This window comes from Hylobates moloch, unplaced genomic scaffold (genome assembly GCF_009828535.3).
Source record: "Hylobates moloch isolate HMO894 unplaced genomic scaffold, HMol_V3 SCAFFOLD_11, whole genome shotgun sequence".
NCBI lineage: Eukaryota > Metazoa > Chordata > Mammalia > Primates > Hylobatidae > Hylobates > Hylobates moloch.
Window position 1 is genome coordinate 74,171,118 of NW_026652286.1, and position 13,927 is coordinate 74,185,044.

The 13,927-nt window shown below is 36.2% G+C and overlaps 1 protein-coding gene across 1 annotated transcript in view; it reads right to left on the bottom strand.

The window, feature by feature from the left end:
* TRPC6 (transient receptor potential cation channel subfamily C member 6) overlaps positions 1-13,927 on the bottom strand; it is a 129,007-nt gene that overhangs the window by 32,762 nt on the left and 82,318 nt on the right. The window contains exons 3-4 of the mRNA XM_032167224.2: positions 6,873-7,055; positions 4,292-4,456 (exon numbers count right to left, since the gene is read on the bottom strand). Coding sequence (XP_032023115.1) covers positions 4,292-4,456; positions 6,873-7,055 — 348 coding nt within the window. The remainder of the gene's footprint in view (positions 1-4,291; positions 4,457-6,872; positions 7,056-13,927) is intronic.

Here is a 13,927-nt window from a genome sequence, read left to right on the forward strand (position 1 = left end):
TGTGTGTGTGTGTGTGTGTGTGTGTGTGTGTGTGCAGTTGTCCCTAGGTATCCATGAGGGATTGGTTCCAGGTCCTTCCATGGATACTAAAATCTAAGGCTACTCACGTTCCTGATATAAAATCATAATATTTACATATAACCTAGGCACATCTTCCCATATACTTTAAATCATGCCAAGATTACTTATAATACATAATATCATGTAACTGCTATGTAAATTTTTGTTATAAGATACACTTTTAAATGGACATATATTTGTACATATTTATGGGGGGTACATAGTGATGTGTCAATGCATATAACATATAGTGATTAGATTAGGGTAATTAGCATAGCCATCATCTCAAACATCTATCATTTCTTTGTGTTGAGAATATTCAATATCCTGTTTATAAAATAATGCCAAAAGAAGTCTGTACCTGTTCAACACAGACACAATTTTTTTCAAATGTTTTCAATCTGTGGTTTGTTAAATCCAGGGATGCAGAACCCACAGATACAGAGGGCCAAAGAATACACACACACACACACACACACACACACACACACAGTTTTAAAGCCAATAGATTCTAGGATTGCAGAGCCAATCCAAAGTTACTTTGTAAAAGTTTGCTGTAAAAAAATGCTTAGATAACATCAGCTACTGAATTGATTCAAGGAGTATTTTTTTTTAGATCCTTTTAAAATCAAACTCTAAAATAATCAAATGATGGCAAAATTAAAACAAATGGTAGAAAAAGTAAGTTTGATTTTCTTCTGCCTATTGTCCTTTGCTATTTTTCTTTTTAAATATAAACAGTTAAAAATAAACATCAATGTTATATTTCCATGATATGTTTTACATAAAATTTTAATTCTATAATGTTTTATGTATGATTTATTTTAACCGTGTATTAAAGCGAGTGAAAATGTATTGCAAGAATCCCTATCTTTCTCATGGGAAAATCCATTTTAAATCCTAAACCACTTTTTTTAAAAATTCTCAATTTATTTGACTGTTTGGGGAAACCTGGGATTAGAGGCAATGACTGTTAGTGAAATTCATGAAAAAGTTATTTATCACCTGCCTGGTTCCAGGAAGAGTAAGAAGCAGCTTTCAAGGACATCATACAGTAGAGCATAAATTAAAATAGAACCAAATAAATAACATAAATAGAAAACACGAGGTTGGGGACATAAAATGGAGTTGAAATAAAGCTATCTACATTAGAATGAGCCACAAATCTGAAAACTCTAGAACCTTAGTTTAACTGTCCCGAACACCTCTAAAGTCAATCTTCAGTTTTCAGGGCAAGGTGTCTGATCTGTGTGCCTGGCCCCTACCTGGCTTCCCTTCTTTCTCCACTGGCCTACTGACCTTTACATAACATTACTCTTCTTTCATTTTATTCTAAAGGGAGTATCAATCCAAGCATCTTCTTCTGCTTACTAAAAGTCTTAGGGTATTTCTTGGTTTGTTTGTTGGTGTTTTCTTGTTCTGTTTTGTTTTAGCAATCAAAAAAAAAGCTGGTTGCCTAGAAACTAAAATGGGCATGTTTGAAACCTCATAGCCTTTATTTTTCTTACAAAAGTTGAGAATTGTATTTCTCTTTAAACTGAGGGAGATTTTGGCATCTCTCACTAGACCTTAGGAATTGAAGTGAGTTATCTTTTTTAGTAAAGTTTGCCATCTATATACTCTGAGATATAGACAAATTTCCAAAAAATAACTGTAAAGGAGGAGAGCTAGGTAAAGAAATTGAACAACTGATGTACCTGGAAAATTACTGAGGGTAAGCATTGAAATAAATACTTGTCTTTAAATATGATATGTGCTACTCTTTTTAGGTATTTATTGATGACTAAATACCTAGCTACTCAACACCACATAGAAATGAAAAAGGTTGAGACTAGCTTAAACTAAAATGATTTGTAATTGCAGTATGACTATTCTTATTGTAATGAACAAAAACAATTGATATTTGGATTACAGTAGAAGAAAGAGAGCAAGTAAAAACAAAAGGGATTTTGGAATGGGGAAAAAAGAAAACCAACTTTTGTTTCCTATAGCAAAACCAACTTTAAACAGAAATGGGGACTCAGTCACAGTGCATAGGCCTGCAATTTGATCTTATTGATGTTCATGGATATATTGGAAAATCCAAAATATTTTAAATATATTTGGAATAAAAGCACCAATTTAGCTGAAGCAATCCCCTCCCACAAAAAATCCTGTGGCCTGTAAAGCATATTTATGTTCATTGCAAATAGAAGACTATAAAATAGATTTTATCATCATGCTTCAAAGATAAAAACAGTAAAATAGGTTTCGGATAGGAGAAAAAAATACCTTGACAATGTCCTTTTAATTTGATTTTTTGCCTCAATGTTCATAAACGAGGATGGGAAAACAGATGCCAGAAAGACATATGGCCAGGGAAAAAGAAATAGTAAAGGAAATCAGTTTAATTAGAATTCAATCAAAATTTAAGAAATGTTTAACTCTAAGGATTGCCAAAAATAGTCTGTGTCAAAGCACCAGACACTCTGGAATACATTATGCTTTCGAACACACTGGTTATGGAAAAGGAAAGTTATTCAGTTTAGGAAAGAGATTATAATTTAACTGGTCACAGAATAAGAACAGGGATAATTCAAAAACTCCCCCCATTTTAATTCAGTTTAAATCTCAGATGACTCAGGAAATATAAGGAGAAGAAGAACAAAGAGACTACCTACATAGATATAACTCATGTTCTAGGGAGGACAATTTAAAAATGTATTTGTCTAAATTTAAGGGGTACCAGTGCAATTTTGTTACACTAATATACTGCATAGTGGTGAAGTCTTGGCTTTTAGTATACCAGTCAAATAATACGCACTGTATCCATTAAATAATTTGTCACCACCTGTCCCTCTTCTGACCCCCCACTTTTCTAAGTCTCCAATGTCTATCATTCCACACTCCATGTCCCTGTACACACATTATTTTTTCCAGGCAAAAATCTGTCATTTTTAGTAAAAAGGGAAAAAAAATCAACTTTCTAGATGAAAATCTGTACTATAGATGTCATTTCTAGTAAATTGCACTATTTTCATTTTATGTTCCTCATTTATATTATGTATCTAAGATACCAAATTTTGGCCTTATATATTTTAAGGGGAAAATATCTATGATGATAGATTTTACCCTCATGAGAACATGTCCAGTTTCCTGTAATTCCTGTCATCACTAGAAATAATTAGGATGTTTCCACTGTCTAAAAGGCTTTGCACAAGCTTTCTAGCATGAGTCATTTTGAACAGTCCTAATATGGCTAAAACACCAAAAATATGACAAAGTCATTAGAAAACAATATGTTAGTAATGGTGATGTTTGTGTTTGAGCCCACATATTACAAATGTTTGAAAATGAATCTTGCCCATGTTTAAGCACTAGAAGTAACCCAACTGATAGTTTGTTCTACATAGCACATTAATAGATGGTCCAAAAGACATTTAGCCACTAAGCTTCAGAATTATTTCAATCTGCCTCTCAGAGTTAAACAGATCCAGAAATGTGGCTTCAAAAACATGAAGAATAGGCTTGTTAGCAATGCAGGACACAAATTTCTCTACTTGTTAACAAAATGATAGGTCAATATTTCTCAAACCTATCCTGTCACACTAATGAAAGGCTAGATCCATCTGAACATAGCATTTTTACCAAAGCATGGGTAGATAGATTTCGCTAAGAAAATAGGCTATTTTTGCTGTCAGGTTCTGGTGTACTTAGTCCCTAAAAATATATATATTCTTTACTGAAACAAGTATTACATTAGTATTTACATGACTGCCTTTTATTTATCTGGTCGTATTAGCTAAAATAAATACAAGACAAAACTCATCTCATATTTTGCCAGAGGAGAAGCAGAAAAAGTGTTCATCTTTTAGGATGTCATTTGAAATATATGCTCAATGGTACTATGACCTCATTAAGAAATATAAAAGATGCATAGATGTACATAGAGAAAAGAGTGAAAGGAAATTAATATAGTTACTGAGTTTCCTTTCACACATTAACAGTGGTGATATTACAGGTGAATTTTATCTTTTCCATTTTTTTGTTTCCTATAGCAAACATGTATTATTTTATGATAATAAAAGCAATAAAAATTATTTAAACCCAAACAGGAATTATTTTGTAATGTTAATAAAGATTATTGAAACCCAACTATAATTCCCTGAAATTTTCACTTTGGAGATAAGACTTTTCCCCACTTAAAACATACTTCTAGTAGATAATAGAGGTCCAGGCTTCACATACATACCTTGCTGCATGGAGCAAACCAGTAAATGAGAGCCAGGAAGGGCAGTCCAATGGCAACAGCAAGGACCACAAGGAACTTGACCGCCATTGTCTGCTGTCGTAAACCAGAAAGATTCTCATACCAAATGGAGAGAAGTTGCTGTTGGCAGTTTGGATGAGCTACAAACTAGCAGGGAAGTGACAAAATATTTAAGTCTGATTAAAGAAAGGTTCAGCATAAACGATTTTCATGTGTTCTAATAGTTCCATGCTTTCCAATGAAATATATTGTTAGAATTAAAGAACAAACATAAAACATCAAATTAACAGGCAACAAGCAAATGGCAAAAAGTTCTAATTGTTTTACATAAATTTGAAGATTTCAATTTATCAAGCTTTTCCTTTATGACAAACAAGCTTTCTTTCAAAGCACAGAAAAAATTTTAATTGAATATTATAAAAAGATTAATCTATATTTTACATACAGCTTTTATGATCATATAGTTTTTTCATCTAGAAAGAGATCAATATTAACTCAGTTGCCTAAATACTTTTTTAAAAATACCATCTTTCCTGCATTGACCTAAAATGTCACACAGTTTATACTAAATTCCCATTTGTATATGGGTCTGTTTCTGGACTGCCTATTTTATTCTATTGATCTCTCCTTTTATTCTTGTGCCAAAAACTCTTTCACTTAAGAAGACTTTAATTTTCAATATTTATTTTTTGAGAGAATCTTTAAATTCTCATGTATTTATTTTTACAACTGAACCATACATATGGCAGAGTTAATATACAGAAAGCAATATCCCAAAATAAAAATTGGTAAAGAATATTAAAAAGTTACAATATTTAATATTAATATTAAAATATTACAAAGGACAGGTTATATAAAAGAACTACAAGTGAATCTTAAGGGTAGTTAACCTCAAAGGTAGCTTGAGAGGTAGGTAGAAAATGAAGTTGAGTTTAAAACAAGATAGCATGTTTATCTACTCAGAATGGTAAAGTTGGATAAAACCCACTCCACTGTGGGTGGAAGAAATAAGCCCTGTCACACACTGTTGGTGTGTATGGAAACTGGCACACCATTTTTGAAGGGAAACCTAGCAAATGTTTGGAAACCTAAAAATAAAAATTTGACATATTAATTCCACATCTAAGAATTTTTGTTTACAAGTAAAAGTCATGCAAGTAAGCAAGCTATATGAACAAATATGTTTACTGCATAAAAAATAAATAAAAATCTAATAAGAAAAATCTGAAAATTATAATAAACAACCCTAAATAGTAAACAGATTATGTGAATATAATGAAATAACAATGCAACCTTTAAAAAAATAAAGTGGACATTTATTGACTGTTATATAAAATTGTCCAAGAAAGAAATTTGTGTATAGAAACATAACAATGGTTCATTATTCTCCATTCAGAACTGGAAAAATTGGGAGGAGACATGTTTATACTATTTGAAAACTTACCATAAGCATATATTATTTTTAATAGAAAAATCTACCTTTAAAAGCTATGTATCTATCTATCCATCTATCTATTTATTTTGAGACGGTGTCTCACTCTGTCACCCAGCCTGGAGTGCAGTGACATGATCTTGGCTCACTGCAACCTCTGCCTCCAGAGTTCAAGTGATCCTCCCACTTCAGCCTCCCAAGTAGGCGAGACTACAGGTGCACACCACCACACTCAGCTAATTTTTGTAGTTTTAGTAGAGACGGGGTTTCACAATGTTGCCTAGGCTGGTCTCCAACTCCTGACCTCAAGTTATCCACCCACCCACCTCGGCCTCCCAAAGTGCTGGGATTACAGGCATGAGCCATTGTGCCCAGCCAGCTTTTTAAAAGATACCTCACATAATCTAAGAAAGTAGAGAATGGGGCCAATGCTTGAAGAGAGAGACTACAAATATTTCACAAAAATGCAGCTGGTGGAAAGTCTAATGCAGTAAAGAAGGAATTGAAGGCATTATTGGAAAACAGCAACAAATGGGAAAATGGAGTTGAGTCTCAAATAGTGATGTTCCTGTCTTATAACAAATGTTTTAAAATTTGGATTTGTAAAGTCATTGTTATATCATTAGCCCAGTAAGAAAGTGGCAGTCCCTGTAAGATTCTATATAAATATGTCTAGATTTTAAAGACTGGCATTTAGTGTAGGTAAACTGCCTCACAACTATACAGATGCTTATGATTTGTTAGAGAATCAGAATCTGCCTAGTGCAAGTGTTAATTAGAAAATCCAGACCAGGCGCGGTGGCTCACGCCTGTAATCCCAGCACTTTAGGAGGCCAAGGTGGGCGGATCATGGGGTCACGAGATCGAGACCATGGTGAAACCCCATCTCTGCTAAAAATACAAAAATTAGCCGGGCGTGGTGGCGGGCACCTGTAGTCCCAGCTACTCGGGAGGCGGAGCTTGCAGTGAGTCGAGATCGCGCCACTGCACTCCAGCCTGGGTGACAGAGCCAGACTCCGTCTCAGAAAAAAAAAGAAAATCCCACCTCAATCTAACAACATCAACCCTTTATCCTTATTTAGCACCAACAAGAACCAAAATAATGTAAACGGGCTTCATGCCTGACCTTACTTTTTTTACTTCATATTTAATGGCAAGTTTTAAACGGCTGAGATTTGGGCGACCGTGATCACCACTCTGGAGCGTTTCAACATCCCCATTCAGAATGGCCTCGACTTCTTCAGTGTTTCTGCACAGATCAAGGAGTCCAACAACAAAGTCTTTGCACTGCATTGACAGTTTTTTGTAGTCATTCTAGGAAAGACAAAGCAAAACAAAAGCAATAATGGAGAATACCACGTTTTACTATGCTTCAGGGACTTGAAGGATTTTACACTTCAAGAGAAACATTCCTTTTTTTTTTTTTTGATGGAGTCTTGCTCTGTTGCCCAGGCTGGAGTGCAGCAGCACGATCTCGGCTCACTGCAAGATCCGCCTCCTGGGTTCACGCCATTCTCCTGCCTCAGCCTCCCGAATAGCTGGGACTACAGGCACCCGCCACCACGCCTGGCTAATTTTTGTATTTTTAGTAGAGACAGGATTTCACGTGTTAGCCAGGATGGTCTCAATCTCCTGACCTCGTGATCTGCCCGCCTCGGCCTCCCAAAGTGCTGGGATTACAGGCGTGAGCCACCATGCCTAGCCGAGAAACATTCTATTTTTAGTTTTACTGTTCATTTATCATATTTCAATTGCAGTTTCTGCTGACCTCTAAAATATTTTAGCACATGAAGATTTTCTTCATACCCTCAAAAAGGAAATTTATCTAAAGTTATTTAAAAAAGAGTATGCTGGCCGGGTGTGGTGGCTCCCGCCTATAATCCCCTCACTTTGGGAGGCTGAAGTGGGCAGATCGCTTGAGCCCAGAAGTTGGAGACCAGCCTGAGCAACATGGCAAAACCTTGTCTCTAAAAAATACAGAAAAAATTAGCCAGGAGCGGGGGTGTGTGTCTGTAGTCCCAGCTACTCAGGAGGCTGAGATGGGAGGATCACCCAGGCAGGTTGAGGCTGCAGTTATCCATGATCATGCCACTGTCACTCCAGCCTGGGCAACAAAGCGAGACCCTGTCTCAAAAAAAAAAAAAAAAAAAAAAAAAGAGTATGGTCTACAAAACTCACCTGTTAATTCAGAAGAAATATAAAATAACCAACTTTTTCCACAGCATGATCATAGGACTTTGCATATATCATCTCCTTCATGGGCACAACTTCATCAGTTAGGCATACAAATACATTTAATAGGTGTTTGGAAGACCTTGTAAACTGTGTTAGTAAACTTGAGAAACATAGGACATTTGGAAAGTTTCCAGCGAAGAGCAAGTACATGTCTATTTAACAGATTTTAATTGAAAAACTTTATATGGCAGGCACAGGGTCAAAAGATGAAATCTAGACACAGAGTCTGCAATTTGAGACTCTTCTCTTCAGAGAAAGGAAAGTTTAATGAAACACTGTTGTAGTTTTGTAGTTTGTTGCTGATGATCTAATACTCTATTGGGAAGACTTAAATAGTGCAGGTCACATTCAGATTACCATAAACTCATGTCATGCTTCTATACGGCATCATTTTACATCTTCATTCATGCTTTTCTAATATTTACTCCCTCTACTTTCTTACACTAAGACCACCTATAACCAAATGCTAATCAAGAGAGCCTATTAGCAGGGGTGTTCAATCTTTTGGCTTCCCTGGGCCACATTGGAAGAAGAATTGTCTTGGCCACACATAAAATACACTAACGATAATGATAGCTGATGAACTTAAAAAATTTTCACAAAGAAATCTCATAATGTTTTTAGAAAATTTACAAATTTGTGTTGAGCTGCGTTCAAAACCATCCTGGGCCTCATGTCCAACCCACATGTCCTTGGGGTGTGGGTTGGACAAGCTTGAGCTAGAGCTTGTTGTATTGCAGGTGGATGGTATTATCTCATTTAATCTTTACAACTGCTCAGGTTGAATTATGTGTCCAAAATCATGCAGCTAGTAAGCACCAAAATCAAACTTTAAACCTAAATCTGCTTGGCCCCAAGCCTTTTGCCTCTGAGATAATGCCACTTTATCTCTCTTATTTGTAGAGTACTTTTCTACTTTGATTTTTGAAACAACTGAGGGGGCAAGCAGGGCAAATGCTGTTCCCATTTTGCACATGAAAAACCTAAGTTTCTCACACAGCTTCAATGACAGACTTTTCTCTTAAACCCAGCACTGCAGATTTAAAGTTAGTTGTCTCCTCTTCCTGAAACCAGTGTGCTATAGGATGAAAAGATTTCTTTGGAAAGTTCAAGAGAAATGTATGTGATTCTGGATGTCAGTCAATAAGGCCATATTTGGGGGGTGTCTGTATGGAGAATAGCTTAATACTAGGTATGTGTACGGTACCTACTTGGGCTCCTTTCTATAAATCATGCCAAAAGTGAATATTAATGCAGTTTAGTAACTGCTAAACAGGCTACAGTTTGCTAAACTGCAGGTCCAAAAAGATTCCAGAAAAGCAAATTAATAAAGCAAATTGTGTCTTACCTGAGAATGTCTAGCTGAGAATGGCTCAAACTACTTACAAACAGATGTCTGGGCAGATAGTATATAGAGTGTTACAAGGAAACGGCTTTGCCCATTTTATAAAATAGTCTGTTAGGGCCATGGGGACAAAGTCTTAGATACGGAGATACATATTTGTCTGTGTCCCCTATACTATAGTAGTTATGACTTGGTAGCTTAGAGCTGGATATATCTGTAATCAAATCCCAACTCTCCTACTTATGAGCCATGTGACCTTTAATAAGTTAGAACCAGTCTATGAGATAGGGGTTCTTATTATTCTCATTTTACAGATAAGAACACTGAGGCTTAGGGAGATTAAATAAGTATTAAAGAGATTATGCATGCCAAGGACTTAGCATGGTTGTGAGCATTTAGCAAGCATTCTATAAAGTGTAACTACTTTATTTTATATCATCAAAGAGAAGATCTGAAAACACGCCCTCTCTTGACATTGAAAAAATACCATGGAGCTAAGACAAAATTTAATGCACCTGGCTTCTCTTGACTGTAGAGTTCAAGTATAGTGAATTCTTAGTCCTTTTAAAAGCAATAAAGTAATTGTCAAAATCAGTGCTCTCTAGAATTCTAAGAAAGCTCAGCTATATTTAGATATATGAAAATAAAATATAATCTTTCAGATGTAGGTAACTTTTTTAAAGCAGAAACCACATGGACTGAAAAAGTAAAGTGCAAGAGCTTTGTAGTATTTAATAACCTTAATTTACAAATTTTTGTCCAATTCATCACTAATTCCTAAGACATTTTCTTAAGCAAAAATACCTACTTAAAAAGGAGAGAGAGAAAGAAAGAATAAGACCATGATTTCAGAAATACTTTTTCTACTTGGGAAATCATTTACAAATATTTTCATATTTTAAGTTATTGACATTACTATTAATTCATATTTTAAGTAACTGACCTGTAAACTCACTCAAATAAAATGTTGGTGGTAGTTCATTAGCCAGAATGCAGCTCTATGATTTTGGTTCCTTGAGAGGAAAAGTGAAGCTGATGGGTTAACTTAATTCTGGGTCACGTCTTTGGATCACACACCTAACACCATACATTCATTAATCAGATATGGGTGCTTGCCTATTAATCTTTGAGAAGTTGAAAAGAGATAACTCATAGTGGGCTAATGAAACACAGTTTAGAAACTATAAAGAAAAAACCCTGTTAAAATGGTCCTTTCAAAGGTTCCTCTTAGTTGGATTTTAAATAATAGATGTTATGATTTGTGATTTTAATCTCTGGCTCTTCTTTCTATACAAAGAATGAAGTTTACTTCATAGAAATTAACAGGGTAGAGAAAAATGTATGCCTTGATTCTCAGTAATCTACTATGTGGGCTTTGGAGATGGCAGACCTGGGTTTGAAACTTACTAGCTATGTGACTTTAGATAAATGATTTAATCTCTTAAAGCTTCTAACCCTCATGTTTAAAAAGGGAATAATATTAGTACCCATGAAGTACCCAGTACTTCATTGCTGTGAAGATTATACAAGACAATGAATGCCAAGTTCCTGGCACAGGGTAGCACAGATCAGTGGTAATTATTATTATTATTATTGTTTTCATTATTTCACAAACAGTATCTAGCTCTTTGCAGTCCCCAGCACAAAGCTATGCTATCAAATATAAAGTCATGTTGGAATTCCTGGATATTATCTGCAAGTGTTGGAAATAAAACAATTATTCATATATTTTCACAACAAATATTTTACACACTGCACTGTGATAGATACTACTCTCTTACTAAGATGGGAGTTTGTAAAATAAGATTATATATGTGAGGAGTAAGCATATTAGTCCCTTCCTCTTTCTCGCAGTCAGCAATAGAAGCACTGACACTCAAGAACAACCTGAGACTGGGTAGTTTAGAAAAAAGAGGTTTAATTGGCTCATGGTTCTATGGCCTATACAGGCTTCTGCTTCTGGAGAGGCCTCAGGAAACTTACAATCATGGCAGAAGGCAAGGGGGAAGCAAGCACCTTCTCCACATGGCAGCAGAAGAGAGAGAGAGTGAAGGGAGAAGCGCTACACACTTTTAAACCATCAAATCTCTTTAGAACTCACTCACTAGACTAGCATGAGAACAGCAAGAGGAAAATCCATCCCCATGATGCAGTCATCTCCCACTAGGCCCCTCCTCCAATTCGACATGAGATTCGGGCAGGGACACAAATCCAAACCATATCAGTAAGATAAGACATACTATGATATATACAGTGTTGCATTGGCCAGCCATGCTTTTTGGGACTAAGTGTAACTCTGGGGCTCTGCTGCTCCTCAGGATAGTTGTCACCAGATGGCACATTGATCATGGAGCTCTGTGGTGATGATTAACAAGCATTTATAAAGCATCTACTATGTGGGGTTGTGAGGATACAAAAGTTAATCAGGCACTATTCTATAGAAAAGGTAAAAAGAAATGGAATACAATTTCAAAACAAGAATTGAAGAAAAACATTTTCCTAGATATGGCAGCCTTTTTCTATTGATTGTTGCCATCAGCAGTGGCTGCTTAGTTAATATAGTGTTTGGTTATATACACTTACTATAATGTCTGGTTAGCTTTCACTCTTCCCTTTGCACAAGAATGTTCAGGTCCCACTGAAGCTACAAAGCTTGGAGAGCAGCGATGAAGGTAAACAGATTGTTTCAGGGGTTGGGGTTGCTCGTCAAGCAAACTGTTGCACTTAACTCCCTCCCTAACTGTTGACTTGTCATAGACCTACAATCCTGTGAGAATGAGATTTTCTCTGCCCATCTGTTTCAAACTACAATAGGACATTCAAAGACAAGAACACACATACACACACCCCCCATCACTTTACTGTATTTATTTGTTTATGTTTCTGCCTCTCTTGAATAGACTCAATATCCTTCAAGACAAGGATTATATCTTACTCATTTATGAATCCTCCCAACCTAGCATGGTGTGAGGTACGTAGTAGGTAATCAACACATTTTGCTAACCGATGTAAAGAAAGGAACATAGCTGAATAGAAAGCATACCTGGATTTGAATTTCTGCCCTGCCACTTAAATAATTATATGATCTTGGAAAGGTTATTTCATTTGCTGGCCTTCTCCTAATTTCACGTCATTATGGACAACTTAAATTCTGCTATAGCATAAACTGTAAATAACAGAATAATTCATAAAGCTCAGCTAAGGTACACTTTCTTCTTCCTCTTTGGTCACGATCCAATCCCTGTTCTTCTGGAGCTGTGATTCCGCCTTGCAGAATCTTCTGGAGCTGTGATTCTGCCTGTTTTGCATGTGACACCCTTTGTCACCCTGTTAAGGTCTGATAACAGTCACACCACCTTTGTCCCAATGAAAAGTACTTTTCAAAGCAGCCATTTTCTTGGAGGATAGTTATCTTTGAAACAATGCCAGGCATTTTTTGAATATTATACACTAGAACATAGCAACGGTCTAAAAACAGACACGGCGGGAGTTTCTCTACCCTTCCTCTTTCTCAGAGTCAGCAGCAGAGGCATCTGGAGGGCCATGTGCACATCCATGTGCAGACCTCTGGGAAGATGTATAGGAGCTGGAAGACCTCCAGAAAAACTCTATCCAGAATAACAGAGAAGAGGACAATTCCTGCTATATAAAAGAAGGGATTTTTTTTTTCCTTTAAGTTCTGGGATACATTTGCAGAACATGCAGGTTTATTACATAGGTATACATGTGCCATGGTGGTTTGCTTCACCTATCCACCTGTCATCTAGGTTTTAAGCCCTGCATGCATTAAGTATTTGTCCTAATGCTCTCCCTCCCATTGTCCCCCACCCCCTGACAGGCCCCAGTGTGTGATGTTCTCCAAAAGAGGGGATTTTTAAGGGGAATAAAAGGAAACATTGTGTGTTACTACAAACAACCTAAAAGGTAAATAGGTTCAAAAAAAGAGGGAATTAGAGACATAAGTCATAGGCACATATTGAGAACTAAAATGAAATTAAGAATGCTGGGGAACGTATTTGTGGACAAGACCATCCCCGGTATTGATCTCCTTGTCTTTAAGTCTGTTGTCCCTTATTTGAATTAAAATTCAAGTCAAGGAGAGAAAGCAAGAGTTTTTGCTGTCCTTCTTTGGTATCAAAACCAGTCAAAGTTTTGGGTTTTATGTTTTTTACTGACTTTGTGTTGCCAAAATTGTCTTAAGCCAATTTTAAGCTTAAGATGGCTGAGGTCTTATGCTACCAAAGCCTAACTATTTATAAAGATTCAATATAAAAATTGAATTTGAATGGGTAAAAATTGTATTATGTTTTCCCCCATTTTCTTTAAAAACCTGCAACTCCCCAACATCTCTTGGTTTTCTTCTTGTTCCTGTAGCTCCGTCTAATTGTTAGAGTTCTCTGCTGAGGTCTGGTGTCACCTCTCCTTGGAACCAGCTACACATGTGGTGATATGAGTAACAAAAAACTTGGGCCTAGAAGGTTCAAGGTACAGGATAAAACTGCCTCAGAAACCCAGTAACATCTCCCATGGTCTCTTTTGTTAATGGACTATGGGTTATTGTAGTAGGGGACAATTTGGAAGGTGCTTAGAAAAGCAAGCTATATAA